Source organism: Schistocerca gregaria, chromosome 1 (genome assembly GCF_023897955.1).
Source record: "Schistocerca gregaria isolate iqSchGreg1 chromosome 1, iqSchGreg1.2, whole genome shotgun sequence".
Lineage (NCBI taxonomy): Eukaryota > Metazoa > Arthropoda > Insecta > Orthoptera > Acrididae > Schistocerca > Schistocerca gregaria.
Window position 1 is genome coordinate 191,542,515 of NC_064920.1, and position 18,118 is coordinate 191,560,632.

At 42.5% G+C, this 18,118-nt stretch overlaps 1 protein-coding gene across 1 annotated transcript in view; it reads right to left on the minus strand.

The window, feature by feature from the left end:
• Window positions 1-18,118, minus strand: part of LOC126337014 (atrophin-1-like) — a 272,907-nt gene that overhangs the window by 182,433 nt on the left and 72,356 nt on the right. The window contains exons 7-9 of the mRNA XM_050001316.1: window positions 9,202-9,318; window positions 8,630-9,150; window positions 4,404-4,625 (exon numbers count right to left, since the gene is read on the minus strand). Coding sequence (XP_049857273.1) covers window positions 4,404-4,625; window positions 8,630-9,150; window positions 9,202-9,318 — 860 coding nt within the window. The remainder of the gene's footprint in view (window positions 1-4,403; window positions 4,626-8,629; window positions 9,151-9,201; window positions 9,319-18,118) is intronic.

Here is an 18,118-nt window from a genome sequence, read left to right on the forward strand (position 1 = left end):
ATTCATGTTGCTGCTGTCAGAGACCATGACTACTAAAAGCCTAGCCTTGAAGTCTCGGCCGCGCGGGATTAGCCGAGCGGTCTGGGGCGATGCAGTCATGGACTGTGCGGCTGGTCCCGGCGGAGGTTCGAGTCCTCCCTCGGGCATGGGGGTGTGTGTTTTTCCTTAGGATAATTTAGGTTAAGTAGTGTGTAAGCTTAGGGACTGATGACCTTAGCAGTCAAGTCCCATAGGATTTCACACACATTTGAACATTTTTTGTCTTGAAGTCTCCAAAATGTTAAATTAAGAAACAAAATTAAAATGTAATAGTGTCAAACAATTACAAAGTCATAGTAATTGCCTCCTGATGTATGGTGAAGATGTTACAAATTGATTATTGTAACCAAGAGTGATTGAATTTGAGATAGGTGCTGTATTGCCGCGAGTGTGTTTCTGTCGCCATGGCGAATGGAATGCTTGGGAGTGTGACATCTCTAGAATGAAGTCAGACGCTGTACTGTGAGACAATCGAAGGCGGATGGGTAAGACGCGCGATGTAAACGCATTTGATTGCGGAAATGTCGTTGGACGCGAATTGTGCAGCAGTACAGCTCTGAGGTTTTGCAGGTCACCGTTTTAGGGATGCACGAAGAGTACCTTGATTCTTGGAAAACAGCCAATCTAGGACAATGCTGGAACAGATAATGGAAAGATGAAATACTGTCGCGGATAGGTCCCTCATCGTCTCTCATTGGCGGACAATGCATAAACCAACAGTTGGGTCGTTTATGACAATTTGTTCAACTATGTTATCTCGCAGAAGATCTGTGCCTTCGCGGCATCGCACCAGGTTTGTATCATAATGCTTTGAGGAACACTTCACGAACACGACCATAATTGTATTTCATGCCCCCTCCCTCACTAAGCTCACTTGACCTATATCCCAGTGTAGGACACCATCGAGTAATATTTGAGTGACTTAACTGAGTTACGACCAATAAAGTTGTTGGCGCTGAATGAACGGTCATCACTCAGCATGGCGCCTCAATGCTTTTATTATCTCGTGGTGTTCGTGCGACGAATCGTCGCTTGCATTGTGGTGAAAAAGATTGCTAATTCAACGCTCTTGGATGTGTTTGTCAGAGTTAAGGAAAGAGCTTTTTATGTAATGTATGTTTTCCTAGGAAGCTACGGATTCTTAATGTGACTGGTCATGCACAATCCTCTTGCACGACGGGCGCGAAAGCAACCATTTTCCCTGGCAACTACACAAGTCACACTATATTGAGAAGAACGGTTTAGCGGTCACTAGCACCCACTGTGATTCTTCACTGCCTCACGCACAGAGTGTGATTGGCTCTTACTCGGACTCAGTGTGCTCGACAAATGAACACCAACTGCCTTTATGGCCGCAATTTGTGAAAGCACTGCTACCAGGGAAGATAAAGCAGCGGCCAGCTGCAAGTGGTCGATGGAGATGATTAACAGCGGTTCTCCTCACCCATAAAAAGCAATACATCGCTTCGTTGACCAGTGAAAACGAAAGTGAGGGCGCACGAAGCGGGTCCTAAATGGTTCGTTGTGGCTGCTATTTGGAAAATAAGTGACCCGTTTCGATATGAAGCTTCTGTTCTTTCGAACAAGTCCGAAACTATGGAACTGGTTGCTTAGAAAAACAAGCAGACGTTGTTTCTTTCGAGCTGAAAACATAAAAAGCACTGGTAATCGCAAAAAAGCAATATGACATCAGTCACGTAGATTAAAAACCACAATTTACATCGGATGGCATTAACTGTAAATATCGATTTAGTGCATCATTTTCTGATAATATCTAAAAGTAACGCCATCGATTGCAATAGTAAGTCTATTCAAGAATGTTAAAAACTTGTTGTGTGATTGTATCTTATTATTGTGTGTTCTTTGGTTCATAATTTACCAAGTGACAATTAAAAGCTTTTCACATTCAAAGAACTATTCTTTGTGCTATTTTCCCGTATTGCTTCTAAAATGTATCAGCAGGCAGAAGTCGGTGTAAGTGTGTGCGGCGAAGTAAATATAATGCAAAGGTCGGTGAAAACAGTCGTAGTCAAGTGAAATACTATAATTCCATTGGAACTTTGCTACCGAAACAAAGACTGTTATACGTCTTGTTAACATAAAAAATACTATAATAGGATTCATCAGGACACTGAAAAGTGCCTGGCATTTTCCTCCATGCATTACTTACCATAACAGCCAGTTTTTGGCATTGCGGAGTTGTCTGTGTTAGCCGCTGTTTTACCTGATTTATTAGAAGAACTTGCTGAGAGTTATCTTTTTTTACTTATTCGCCCCAATTCATTTAAATCGACGGCTTATACGAAACATCGTTGCAGAAATGTATTAAGTAATTATTTATTCAAATAAACTGTACATCTTTGTACTTTCCTGTCTGTTTAACACACTGACTGCTGCATGCGTAGTGAGGGATGTTGCTTCGCCCGATGAGACCAGTCAACGGCGTGGGACATGAGCCTCTGCTGTGGCCAACGGCGGACTTGTCATACTGTAGTCAACGTATTAATAACTAAGCAAGTTGGTGGATATTTGCGGCTTCTAATGCACAGTTGTTGGAGGACAACGACCGAAGATTTAGAGGCATGAAATAGCGTTTGCCGTCTTCTTACGTTCTTGTACATCTTTTCTCGGCCGTACTGATGTTTCATTATTTTGTCAGATGCACATGAAGTTCCGAACACACTTTTCAAATCATCTTTAAGTTCTACATATTTAATATTATAATTTTTGTTACAATCTCTTGTTCACGTTTATCTTCGTATTGTTTAATGATTGAAGCTTGTATTCTAGGCATCGTTTCTAAACTGAGAAGTTCTTTGGCGTATCTTTCGAGGGTGTGTGTGTGTGTGTGTGTGTGTGTGTGTGTGTGCCTGCTGTCTCCAGTGACTTTTAGATAAACCAGATATCCGTCTGTAGGCTGTTGAATTCACTACCTCTCTTTCCTATTCACATCTTCATTTTCATAGATAAGGATCGAAAGCCTAAATAATTCATCATCTGCTTAATTTTTATAGCTTATATTTTGTCGTGTGGCATTTTTATTCCTGCTACTGACTATTATAACGATATGTTTACGTAATGTGTATACATTAACATACAGTTATAAATATCCCCGTTCGTAGGCGGAAATTATAACAATATGTTTACTTTTGTGCTGTAACATATAGCCATAATCAGCGGTGGAACTATATTTGCGAACGCCGACCGTGTGCGGCTGTTTCTTGTTGGATCGTCTGATCAGTCGGAAGTTGCATTGCAGAGGAGAGTGAATGACTATTCAAAATATAATTATTTTTGGATAGCTCAACATGAATTTCCTAAGGGACCGTAGTTTATCATGCATTTACCGGTAGAATATGGCGCGGAGAAAATATTTCGCCGCATGCAACTTCCGTCCGATTTCGACGAAAGAACTCGTGACTGTGAACCCTCTATTTGGCAGAAACATAAAGAAAATTAAATAACTTCATGAAGGAGTGAGACATAGATTCTATACTAAATAAATAGTCCATACACCATTTCCATTTAACTCTGAATTTATGACAATTAATAGATGAACTTACACTGCAATGAAGGATTTAACATGGATGCCGTTTTGACTGGCACTTCTCTTCTCGTAATGAGACTAATTCCTTTGATGTTTTCGCATACACGTCGCACAATAAATCTACTGCTATCCAGTATTGCACTTTTAACACTAAAATAATATTATTTTTAACAATAATAATACGGCGGCAAGACATGCGCGTCCGACACAAGTTACAAGAGACAACAGAAAATGAGTAACTGAGTAACTGTTCATCGAGAATATCTCGTACATCAAAAGAATGTGTAAAAGTGTTCTTCTTCTGTCCGTTTTCCACGCCGCGGTTTTCAAAGACAGTAACTCACTGCATCTCTGACGGCGCTTCGACAATAAACACGGTACGTCACAGGACGTTCACCTTTTACATTCTCGCAATATTATTTGCTAACTGTAGCTGTTGCCGAGCGACTGCTCGATTAGTGAATGATTTAAAATGATAAGGCAGTCACATAATGTTACACTATTTAAATTATAATCTTGACCAGAAACATCGTGAAGTCTCGATTATTATACTGCTTAACTGTCTTATGACTTATATTAAACTGTTACTCCTGTAGTGATACAACATGTCAAGGATTACAGGAAAGTGTTCTGTAACTGAATGAAATACACGCTTCTCGTGACAGGATCCCGTAACTTTGGTATCTTCCATTGACACACACATAAGCAGGTTTTAGATGTAGTTTAATTGCTCACCTGTGAATGGCTTACTCGTCGATCCCCTCTGGTGGAGCGGAGTGCGAGCAGGGCAGTGACAGGGCAGAGCTGCTTGCCTTACCTGCGGGCTGGTGGAGGTGACGCTGGACGTCGACAGGTCCATGACGGAGCCGCCGGGTGAGGCGTTGCCCTTGAGCTGGCCTGCCGCTACACACTTGACGGACAGGTTGATGGCCGAGGAGAAGCCGGGCGGCAGCGCCCCGCCGTTGGGATCGAAGTGGTACATGGGGCGCGGGTACAGCGGCTCTGTCACCGGTTCCGTCTTCAGCAGCGGCAGCTGCTCCTGCGGCTGCAGATTCGGCTGCTGCTGCTGTTGCTGCTGCGGCTGCTGCTATGGCACCCAACACACAACCATTGTTTTTGAGTTACAGAGGGGACAATTTGGATAAGCAGTCCCATAGTAGGGAACAAACTAATGAAGCGCAAATTCAATCAGAGCTTCTAGCTCTTACTTTTGCAGTCCATCACGTACAGGAGACTGTTCTGGCATCGCTGTATTAAATTTATTAACCTCTTTTTTCACGAGTTTATCGAACTTGGCGTATATTAGCATGATTGGCTTCTTTCAGCCAATTTGGCTGCGACACCTTATTTTGATTCGAGATAAGCGGATACCAGAACTGTTGCGTCACTCGTCCTGCATGACTTAATAAATGTAACACACAGGACGTTTTTCATGAAATGCAAAAGAGTCAAAATACAATTTGCATGATTGGAAATGGTTGCTAATGAACATGTTGGGCGCCATAGCGGATAGCTCAATGATGCAGTCGGCTCACGGAAACAAATCCAGTGACAGCGCCTCTTACTGAAGGCAACAAGCATCTGCTCAGGACCACGTAGCTTTGCTTTCACGTGCTCTGTATGCCACAGAGTTTCACAGCCAAAAACACTGATCTTACCAGTTTTCCTCCGCTGTAGCAGATGCTTGTGCCTATATAATTGACAGTGCACTGAGTTAGTTTTCAACAAACCGGATATCCCGTTCTTCTTACGGCGATCCTGCAGGCAGCCTTGCACCGCCTCTGTCGCAGTGCTCTTCTCCGTCATCTGGAGCGGTGAGAGCTTCGTCCACACAAACATGCATTGACTTACTTCATGCTTGTTCCAGAAGTACTGAGAAGCCAGAGTAAAATGAGTGATAGAGCTAACCAATTACACGTATATACTATTAATTTTGTACTATTTATGTACAAGATGATGGCAGCAATGCATTGTACAGCGCTTATATAATTATATATCCCACGAAAGGACCAACTGTATTACGAGCCAGCGAGTGAGAAACTACTTTTACAATTACATTCACTGCAGATTGCAGTACAACACAAAATATCATATTGAGAACACTATACATTCCAGCGGACAGTGTTCTTTCGTATAGTCCACGAAAAAGTCGATGTTTTAGCTTCAGTGAACTGAGAGTAGTCTGGTATCTTCCTAAAATTATTATTTGATGAAAATTTGCTTCTTTCTGATTCGACGAGACTAAAGTTACAGACATTCCTCGTAGGAAGAGAGGTTACCCTTTGTGAAAGATAAAATCTGATTTTAGATAGAAGCACTGATTGAAGTTAAATAATACTTGAATTAGTGTTTCCCCTATGTTTATAAAACGTTAGTATTCACAGTCATTCGATATCGTATTCAGAAGAGTCGCTTGCTGGCCGCTCATAGTGTTGCTACGGCTGTGGGTAACAAAAATGAGAAGGACTGTTGTGGCTGTTATGTTAGACTGTGCTTTGACTTTGTACTGCGACTCACACGAGTACAGTGAAGACGTGCGGAATGACTCGGTTTCTGTGCGCTATTGGAGAGTGCAGACGATTGTCTTACAATGTAATTTATTTCGAACCACGTGCATTTTGAGGAAAATGTTTCATCTCCACTGTCGACAGTATCGGAAAACACACCTTGATTTCAGTGTTTAGCAACGGCAGTTGATATTTGCTCCTTCGTAAGGCCTTTAGCTGCCACACTTTCGTGATACTAATGCCTTCGTATTCTTTTTATTTCGCTAATTCAGTTGTTAAAAGACTGATTACAGGTTAGTGTAGTTAACGGATATATCTAGTAAACGACCTTTAGATTTCAGTAACTTGTATTTGTTATTTTTTTACTTTCTCAAGTTGACTACGAAAAGATTTGAAATATGTTAGCGACAATTTCTCAGTCGTGTTGTTACTGCTAGATCTGACTAATTTAAGAAAATTTCCACCGGGATCTTTATCACTCTAAAACTCTTTACTAGCATAATGTACAGTTTTAAGCTTACTGGTTCGCTAGTAGAACATGTCCTAAATAATGGGGAGTGTATCTTATTCGTGGATGAATAATAAAACATCATTGAAAATTCTGTTACTTAAGAATAGCTGGCAATCAAACATATCGATTATGTAACATCATTATAGCATGGAGACATTTCCTGAAAGAGAAGGAAAGTCACAGTTTGACGCATAGGAAGTGCCATGGTTATTACAGACGCTTCACTAATTTGAAGGAGAATTGCGAAAGGAAGCGGCGATGATCTGTTCAAGAAAAAAGAAGCAGTAGATGATGATTCTAACACTGATACTCTTGAGTATGAGTCCACTGCGTTACTCCTTGCTCCACGAATCTCAGTGGTTCCCAGGTGACTTGAAAAAAATATAGATTTTTAACGTTTCCTCCACGACGAGAACACAAGCGCAGGTTTGGAATGTACTACACCAGCGTTCATTTTATTCGATTTGATGGCACCACCAATAGATTCCAAATCCCTTAAGAACAGACGTACCAAATGTAACAGGTTTGCACACCTATAGCCATAAACGATGACACAAAATTTCAGCTTCTATAGGAAGTACATTTATATCTAACAACAAAAAGTAGAAAAATAAGACGAAAAACAACCCTTTAAGAAAGACACTCCTAATTAGACACTGTTAACTACTCAGGATGCAACTTAACTACATCACTGCAGTGTTATGCAAAACTTAAGGACGAGATATATAAAGTAACATGACAGATCAACAACACAATGGACATGAATGAAAGTGAAGTCTCCCAGTCGTGCACAGAAAACTGGGCGTCATATGGCATGAGGTCAGCATGATTGTAGTACCAGATGTGGCCGACGCCGCAGCACGAGGCAGTTCAAGGAACGGGAAAAGACAGCGTGTGTCAATCAGCGAGGAGTAACGGTGGACTATGGTGGTGTCCTTCATTACAACATGGCCCGGAGACAACATATGGATGACGTTACAGGGGGAAGAATCATCGAGAAACTGGAGTGGAGTCCAAGAGTTTGATATTGCTCACAACAGTGTTTCACGTGCACGGGAAACGTTCCGAGCCACAGGCATTGGTGCTCGAACGAGAGTATACGACCGCTACATGGTGCTGCAGGTAAGAAGGAACTCACATTATACGTCAGGTGCAATTGCAACCACATTTAACAGGACTGCAAGGCGCGCGATCTCACGCTCCACGGTGGCACGGGGATTGTAAGGGGGTTTTCTCTTTGCCAGACGACTAGTACGTTGTGTTCCGTAGCCACGCACGTATCGGCGGTAACGTTTGCGATGGTGCCAAGTGTATAGGCACTGGAACAACGAGAAGTGGGGTCGCGTGCTCTTCTCGGATGAGAGCAGATTCAGTTTGAGACGTGATTCTGAACGCATCCTCCTATGGCGAGAGATGGAAACATGTAATGTGTCCAGGTTATGGTGTGGAGAGGCATAATGTTGCATAGAGTGCCATTTAATTTAAGAAGATATCTATGGATACATCACAAGAAGTTCACCACAGCAATCAATAAAGTGCTGAAAAGATAGAAATAATTTGCATCTATGCTACTTTGCTGTCGAACGTCTAGTGAAAGGTGGTTAGGTTACATAAATAACAATTTATTTCCTGGATTCTATGTATCAGATGTGTGCTATCTGGTGTACTAGATGCAATATAATAAAGTTTTAAACAGCCTTAGAATGTCGGGTTTTATGTATGCTGTGAAAGACGCTTGGGTGGTTTAGACGAACGTGTTTTTAACTGACGTGAGTCGACGCAGGAACAGAATCTTTCGGTTAGTTTAAAGACAGTGGCTCGCTTGGTTCTGCTTCAGCAGTTGTAAAGCAGACGTCCCATTCTAGACAAGCACATGCGAAATATCTCTGCTGTCAGGTTCTATGTTGTTCTCCATGTCTAATGATTTCACTGCCTTGGATTGTCACTCTGTGAATGGATCAAGAAGAAAGAAATGTAAGAAGCAAGTATCTCTAATTACTGTGAGGGTACTTGTGCATGTTTTACCTGAGGATGCTGCTGGTAGTCATCCTGGTAGGTGGTGGGCGTGGCGTAGAGCTGCGGGTAGCGCTGCTGGTCGTAGCCGGCGGCTGCGGCGGCTGCAGCGGCTGCGGCGGCGGCCGCCGCTGCGGGATCGTAGGGGGAGCCCTGGCCGATGTACTGCGCCGGCACCGGACCCGGCCCGCCGCCAGGCCGCCCCGCGTATCGCCCGTACAGCTCCTCGGCGGACGCCACCGGAGGCGGCGGCGGAGGCAGCGGTTCGTAGCCGATGCCGTAGCCCATGGGCGGCGGGCCCGGCTGCTGCGGGGGCGGCGGCTCCATGCTCGACACTGACGACGAGTTGGAGTCGTGGCTGAGGTAGGGCTCCGAGTTACTCCCAGCACCCGCCTCGACTTTCAGGGTCACCGAACAGCAACTGGCAGCCGATACTACTTCAGACTTTGGTATGAGGCGACCGCCAGCAGCGATGGCCGACTCAGGTGATTTGGGCTTCTTGTAGAATTGCTGCTGCTGCTGTTGCGGCGGTGGCGGCGGCTGCTGCTGTTGCTGTTGCTGCTGCTGCTGTTGCTGAGTATCACTGCTTCCGTAGCAAGATTTGTTTGGAGTCCCCTCTGTTTTCGGACCTGGGTTCCCAGTAACGCTGCCACCAGTCCCACAGTTGAAGCCGAATTCTGGTGGGCACGTGGTGCCGCCAACTGAAACCCCACACAACATCATCTGTTGTTCTTGAAATGTTTTATCAGACTATTTCTGTACGTTACTGTTCTTTTGTAAGAAATTACTAATGCAGTCGACGTTTTACACCCACCTTTCCAAAGACTTTAGCTTTTCTCTTAAGCAATTTCGCGTTTTTGTTAACAGTTTCACATCAGTATCGCCATTGTGTATGAAGAAGTGTGTTTATGGATAACCCAGTGCTACTATCAAATTAGGCAACGGCTATGCCGCAGTGGATGTACCGGTTCCCGTGAGATCACCGACGTTAAGACTGTCTGGCGTTGTCGGCACTTGGAATGGGTGACCACCCGGGCCGCCATGCGCTGTTGCCATTTTTCGGGATGCACTCAGCCTCGTCATGCCAATTGAGGAGCTACTCGACCGAATAGTAGCGGCTTCGGTCAAGAATACCGTCTTATGACCGGGAGGGCGGTGTGCTGACCCCACGTGCCTCCTATCCGCATCCTCCACCGAGGTTGACACGGCGGTCGGATGGTCCCGGTGGGCCACTCGTGGCCTGAAGACGGAATGATTTTGTTTAATATCAAATAAACTCAGCGCGCCCGTTAAGTCTTTTGAACGTGAAAAGACCGCATTAATTACAGGCGGTTTTGCTATCAGGTATCGAGACTGACACATCCATCAACTGCGTTTATTAACGAATAATTCAGTGATCAAGTCGTAAAAAAAAAACACTGCGCTATTATTTCCTGTCATTCGAAATAGTTCAGACTTAAGCGATCTACTAAACTGGATGCTCTGATAAACGCAACTGAACGGTCGGCTATATTGTCTAAATACATTCCTCTTTAGAAGATGGTTCTTCACCTGAACGCAATAAATTTTCATATTTCAGTGTATTACATGCTAGCATACACCAGCAGCACATCTAAAAGGTCTACTCTATTTGTATAGGCACAGATCCACACCTAGAAGAGTATGGATTACAAGCTTTGAATTTTTCGAGGTTCGCGAAGACACTCGGAACTGGGCGCCGTGCTTTCTTGTTTTCAGTAACGAGCCAATTTTAGGTTTACTGTGAACACAGTTTATGAAAACTTTGGTTCAGCAGGTGAAAACCTATACCCGTTGAAGGTAGACGATGGTTTCCTTAAGATTTTCGTTCAGCACGTGGAAACACAGGCCAGCATTGTATTTAATTGTTGAAACTATATATTCCACGTAGCAGATGTTATGATTGACCACTAGCTATGAAATGGTCGAAGACAGACAGTTAACATGTTGATATTTCATTAAGCCTTTTTGCTGCCTTTTTTGGAGCAGATCCTACGCCCTTAAGCATCTAGATAAAGCCTGCGCCTCCCAGCAGATTATGGGGCGTGTTGGAGCCATTATTACGTCACGTACTAACTACATTGAAGCATGGCTGACTTATTTTCCTAACAAAGAAACAACTACTTGTGCGCAGGACACCATTCGGAAGCTATGTTTGGCTATGCTTAACCATATCTGTTCTTTAATTGAAATAAAAGGAGTTCCTGCTTTGTACCGAGCAATCAATAATTTTATGAATGGAAGACAGTCCAGTTTTCCCTTCTTGTGTGGCGCGCTTGCGCCTGGTTGTTTAATAAGATCTGGATTTCGGGCGATGATGTAACAATTCTCGCGTTTAGCTGTGTTTTTCCCTTATCCTGTGTCGTTAATAAATGCTCTTCTTCTCCGTCTTAATTCTGGCTGTCGGTTTAATACTTCCCACTCGTGTTTGCTCACTTACTGAAAATCACGAGAGAAATTTGTGCGTTTATTTTGCATCAATGAGGTTTTGATTTAACAATTAAGATTAATCCAAAGGAGAGCAAAAATCCTTAAAATCGAACACTTCTCTGTACTAGCGTATGTACGAGAACGGCAGCTCCCACCTGACCTGGAAAAAAAGAGGTACAGTTGAGATGGAGGGTATCAAGAGCCTCGCGCTCCGCTGCCGGCAAATAAAATGAAACTGCGTCCGAGACCGATATACGTTCTCTTGTCCGCGATTCTAGCTTGCTCTTCGCAGTCAACGCCGGAAAATGTTATCAAATGCACATTTTCTTTCCAATTATGGAGTAACTGCAGTTATAGAGCAAAAGAATTGGATAACCATGTTTTCAGATAATTTTAGCTTTGTAGGCCTTCGTGAGTTCTGGTGAAACAACCTTATCGAACCGTAAAATACAGGGTGTCTCAAACTTTCTGGGACGAACTGAAACAGTTGGTAGTGGGTTCTCAACCGATTATATATGATATAGAATCAAAGATCGGAGATGCGTATTTACTGTGTTTTGGACATCCACAACGTACACCTTTTAACAACAACGTAGCTCTTGGTAATTGTTCAAGGCGACGACCACCAATCTCAATACACGTATTGCAACGGAGCATGCAGTTAGCCGCGCTCAAGAGAAGATCCACGATGACTGTTGAATGACGGAACATGCAGTGGGTGATAAACAGCGTACACTCCTGACCGCCAAACGACGTACTGTACGCAACTTAGCTCATAGCACATGTGTGCATGCGTCGCACCGGCGCATTAACCTGCACCGCACGCACGCCACTCTCCCTCGTGTAAGTTCTCCATTGCATCAGACAGCTTGTCACGTTTCCGTGATGAAGGGTGTTCCTGTGTACTGCCTAGTCAAAGGCGGAACGTTAGTCGTCACGAGAGTTGGCAGACATGCATTTAACGTAAGGTGCGGCACGAAGTAGTGCCCGTAAAGCAGAACCAATGTACAGAGGGCGTTTTCCCCAAACAAGCTTCATCTTAATTGGAAGAAGTTTACCCCCGTGGATACCAGCTTACGAGAGACGGGGTCGTTCACGCAAGGTTCCTGCCAAAGGTATGCCCGAACATGAGACTTTAAGGAGATGGTGTTGGATCGTGTGGCCAACCACCGAGCAATAACCACACGCCAACTTGACCGTGAAACGCACTCTTCGAGGGAGTACTGGAGTACTGGTAGAACAAGTATTACACCCTTATCATAAAGAACGTGTGCAAGCACTGGGGCCAACTTATTTTGATCCCCGCGTTCACTGCTGTCAGTGGATTATCCACCGCAGTGCTGTAGTACTGAACTTCATACAGTTTGTATTGTTTACGGATGAGGCCTAGTTCAGCTGCCCTGTCTGAAGTGAGGACAGTCTCCACGCCACCCACGTCGGTGGCCACCAGCAACGCTTCTCTGTCAACGTACGGGCGGGCATTGTCCAAGTTCACCTAATAACACCTTTTTGCTGCTTCCTCATTTAACTGGCTGCCGTTACGTGGTGTTCCTGCGGGATCTGCTGACACGGTTCTTGGAAACCGTACCGCTCGTTCTCCGCAGAGGGATGTGGGTTCAACGGTGCACCAGTCCACTTCGATGTTAATGCTCGAGAGCACCTGAACAACACGTATCCTCTTCGTCGTATTGGAAGGTATTATTGCCGGATCTCACACCTCTGGACTTCTTCCTCTGGGGTGACGTCGAGATGCTGCTACATGAAACTCGTGTAGAAACGGATGAAGACATGCTTACTAGGGTTCACCTGCCTGTCTCTTGGTACAACAGCCGCCAGGATCTTTAAGACTGCGCCGTTGCCATGCTTATGGTGAAACTTGCGGTCGTGACTTTGAACAGTTAGTATGAGATACGTTATTGTTATGCGCCGTGTGTGTCCGTAACACAATAAATATGTTTTTCCGACCATTGGTTCCATATCACAATGTAGTTGATTGTGGGCCTACTATCACCTGTTTCTGTTTGACCTAAAAGGGTTGAGACGCCCTGTATAAGATAACAGTCGAGTCTTTATTTATTTCGGAGGAAATCTAAATGCCTTAACGCTGTTTAGTAGGATGAGATATACGATACCACATGAAGATGTAACGGATAACAGTTTTAAGGGCAACAATTAATGGCACTACATTAAAAACTAAATGTTACTAATTATTATACACATACTGTGATAAAATAACACAGTATTGTTTAGTACAACGAAGCCATCTATATAACAGATACAATGAAATACACATACATATGATGCCAGTTGAATTGCTGCAACTCTGTAAGATTATAAGCCATTTGGATGAAATATATTTTTATCTGATTGTCTCTTGTTATGAAAGTGTTCAAAAATCATATCTTGAGCATCATTTATTGTTTTTTCACCTTCTCGCAATGTTGTAACGATTTTCTCTCATTGTCACTTCTCGCCATGTGCACGTGTGTAGTTGTAGCTTCCGCGTAATTTTTCTGAGAACTTACAGATTTTTCAGTAAATATCTACTCACAGAAAAATGTAGAAAAACGTTATAGAGGTAGAGTTGACGAAAGTGGTCAGTGACGAATCGTAATCATCGGCTAGAAATGACAAAAGGAAAAAGGGTCTTCGCTGAGTGTTTAGATGAAGAACATGGGCCGCATGTTTATGGTTTTGCGTTTGATCCTGTTTTCCTTTTGTTGTCCTTGTGCAGTAGTTGAGTGTCCCGTATTTTTCTTTCCGCCTATTACATTACTTGACCAAGCCATTATATACGAGTATTTCGAATTACGTAAACTTTTTTAGATTGTGAAAACATGCTACGCTTTGTTTCCGTGAGCTCGTAGGTCTCTTCAGGAAGGTGACATGCTGTTTCTCAGGTACTGACGTGGGAGGTTATTAAAATACAGCAAGAGCAGGAGAAGACCCAATATCAAATCCTTTGTCCTTAATTAAGAAGCGGTTCAGCATGAAAACTACTCTGCCTGTCTAATACGACTATCGGCCTCCTATTAGCGCGAATCATAAAAATCCACTAAGTGAAATTTTATCATTCCAATATTTTATTACATTTTTAAATGAACACACCGACATTTGACTGTATTATTGTTTATTTAACTACGACCCAGGTTTCGGCCTTTTATGCCATTTTCAAGTGACTGAATGCAATATATATTAATGACATAAACTCAATCACTTGAAAATGGCATAAGCGGCCGAAACCAGTGTCGTGATTAAATAATCAATAATACAATCAAATGGGGGTGTGTTAATTTAAAAAAATATTGTATGACTGTTGCTCAGAAATATCAAAAACTATTTTATTGCATGTTGGATGAAATGGTAGATGCTATTTTAGGCGCAAGATTCCTTCTGTCATTCAGAAGGTGATTAATCAAAATCCCATATACAAAAATATGCTCAGTAGTTTTTAGATAAATGTGCTTTCCAAAACTTTTCAGAACGTCAGTAGTAAAACAGCCCAATAGCTATTTATATTTATGTAATTGTTCTTTAAAACGTTCTAAAAATGGCATCCATAGTCTTTCAGGAGAGATGCCTTGCGAAAGTAGTGCATTAAATATACGGCTAAGAACAGATGTTTAACAATTTTCTTAAAATATAATCAACACTATGAACATTTTTACTTTTGAGACAGTTTAATTATATTATGATTCATCAAGGAGAATTTGGTGCACCATGAAAGCGACTGAAGGCTTGTGGGCCTGCTTATCGCATATATTTCAGTTCTTTCAAGTTGATTGTACCGAATTCCTGTTCTGTGTTTATGAAACTATTGTTAAAAAACTAGTTATTTGTGTCCTATCATTTTCTTTAATGATCACATGATGTAGTTTCTTTAATGATCCTAATTGTCCTTATGATTGTTCATGTAATTTTTGTCGAAATCGATCTTTTTCATTATTCGACAAGTCTTCTCAATAAAGATTTTCTACAACATGAAAGCACTTGCACGTATGTGGTTATTGTTACAATTTTTATTAGTAATTTATTCCTGATAGATATTTTAATGACACTTGTGATCTAAGATTTTTTGATACATCAGTTGTGTTTTAATTCTTAGTTTTCATATCAAAACAGAAATTAAGTATGGAAATATGTTTGTTAACAACTGAGCTTAATTTTAGTTTACAGCGCATGTCTAACAATCTTCATTCCTGCTAATTCCCTGCAGGTTAGTTTTAAAGCTGGCTTTTGAAATACATTAGTTCTTCTGTTTCCCTAATTTTTATTCAGACTCCTGCAACATGTTAATATTTGCAGCACAAAAACTTTTTATTCGTTTTTGTGTTGCATGAAACAGAACATTGTGTCATCTGAAAATTTCCCACAAGGGACCTGTAAAGTTTAACAATTGTAGGTGTACTGTTGCACAGTTCATTTGCATAGAAACAACTTTTACCTTTAGTTTTAGAGTTCTCGTTATGTTACACATACATGATCATTAATGTTTCTGCGGAGCACTCTACGCGTTGCTCTGCCGCGGTTACTGAAACAAATAAGAGTGAAGTTGCCTATATTCTCGGGTTCCTCTAACCAGTAGTATACTTCATTTTCTTTGGTATTATTGGATTATGGAAACTTACTTTCTCCTACACACTACAGCCTCAAATATTTTCAGTCAATTACTGTACTGTACGGGCAATGCGTGTGCATCCAGCACAGAAGAAGGTCAATGGCCGGTTAGCCTTAACAATATGAAGATGGTATCTGTTCCTTCGGACATGCAGTCACACTATCCTCTGTGCTCTCGGTGGCTCAGATGTATTGAGCGTCTGCCATGTAAGCAGGAGAGCCTGGATTCGAGTCCCGGTCGGGGCACACATTTTCAACTGTCCCCGTTGAGGTATATCAACGCCTGTCGACAGCTTAGGGTCTTGATTTAATTATCATTTCACTTTAAGAGAGCTGCATCGTAACCGATGGTATCTATTCTACCTTCTTCATATATCAGTTTCACTATGTCGGCGACTGCTGCGCAAACACTGTCTCCATTTACGTGTACGCCGTGGGGTGAGTGAACTGCTGCAGCCTGTTGTCGGGTTGTGTACTAATGAGGGCAATGACGGGACAAAGCTTCCCCGTCGTTTCTAGGTCCCCAGTTCAATACATACATACTTCTACATACATACATGATATCTCGTCTTCGGTGAACTGCTTGATACGCCAAATATTATTAGAATTCGACCAATGGCCAATGGGTTCCGATAAGGGGAACGACTCGTAGATTGAAGACTCTAACCCAGAAGGTTGGTATAGATGATTTTCAGTACGGAACATGTGAAGCTCCCTGCACTGAAAGCCAAGTGCCAGCGTCCGTGGATCCATGAATTGGTGAGGTAATAATGTTGATACTGTAACTTTTGTGCTCTGAAGGTAACAACCTTCATGCTCTGGTTTCCTTACAACTTGTGAGTTTTCTTCCTAAGACATCTGCTTCTAATTATGACGAACCACTGGGACATCTTGTTGGAGCTTCCCCCACGGACAGTCATTGACATTCTTTCTATTGATTTTGAGACATCATCGATATGACCTGCTTGTTATTCCAAAACTTATTTAACTCTTGGCAGGCAAAATATACAAATTAATTTTTAATATAATGCAGTATTTTATCTCTCGGGCGCTGTATTTGACTCGTTCAGAAACGCCATTGACCTTTTTTTTTTCCTCGATGTTTGTGGCGGCTTATGTACCAGCCTTACCCACCCTCCAGTTTCAGCATTGCATGCTGAAGTGGACTTTATTCTTCAATAAATAATTAATTTCCAGCTGATGTGGCTAGCAGCGATCTCTGCCAGTCATCCACTCGAATACTAGTCGTTTGAAGTATCGATCGTGGAGCAGCTGGCGTCCCGGATTGCACGACACCCTTCCCCGGCTGCTGCACGTCATCTGCTGGGGAAAGCTCGGAGTAGTACAGCTCAGACCGTCCCCCCCCCCCCCCCCCGCGTTCCCAGCACCCCTCCCCCATCCGGCTGGTCTGCCCTAGAGAGGCTCGGTCAGGGGGAGACGGGGACGGCGTTCCGCAGAAAGAACAACACTCCCTTTGCTTTCTTTCTGTCCTTATCTCTCAGTGTAAATTGTTAGAATATGTGGTGAAGCTGGAGAGGGTTTCAACTATGATGACAGAACTAGATTTTGTTTTAATTTGTGTAAACAGATGTGTGGAAGATGATAATATTTTCAGCAGCCACCTTCATTTAGGCTTTTATTTAACGAATGGCCGGTTTCAGGACCATAGGATGCCATTATCAGATAGGAACCTACATACGGGCTGTCTCCTCTATCTTGATCACACAAAATAAATTTCTGTCCAGAAGGAAAATTAAAAAAACTAAAAAAAATGTGTCAACAAATGGTGTTTCTGCCAGAGGGACATTAATCAACATAAGTGCCTTCCTTGTACCTTCATTCATTTGGAAGATATTAATAGCAGTACGTCGTTTTTAAAGAGCACCCTATATTTTCATTCGGCAATCTGCTTTCACTCCTCAAGAGCTGTGAAAAACACTAAATTGACTTTGACTCTTTTATAACAGCTCACGATGCAGGTACCTGGGCTAACATAGCTCGTCCACTTTCTGCGGCTGACAGTAAACAAGTGGAAACACAAGGAAAACGTACAACTGTTATACAGTCTACCGTCTTCAATTGAAGATCTGTGCAACTACAAAGTCTGCTAACGAAGAGCATATACAAATGCTACTCATGTATGGAGAATGTTAGATATCAGAATAGTAACTGCAATAACGTTCTCTTATTTACCTTGCGGGTAAATGTAGTGTAGTACTGTAGTACTTTTGAAGGATATGCAGCTTACAGTAAAGGTAGTCCTTAAATATAAAATGCAGTATCATTTCATTTCTTTTAATATACACTCCTGGAAATTGAAATAAGAACACCGTGAATTCATTGTCCCAGGAAGGGTAAACTTTATTGACACATTCCTGGGGTCAGATACATCACATGATCACAATGACAGAACCACAGACACATAGACACAGGCAA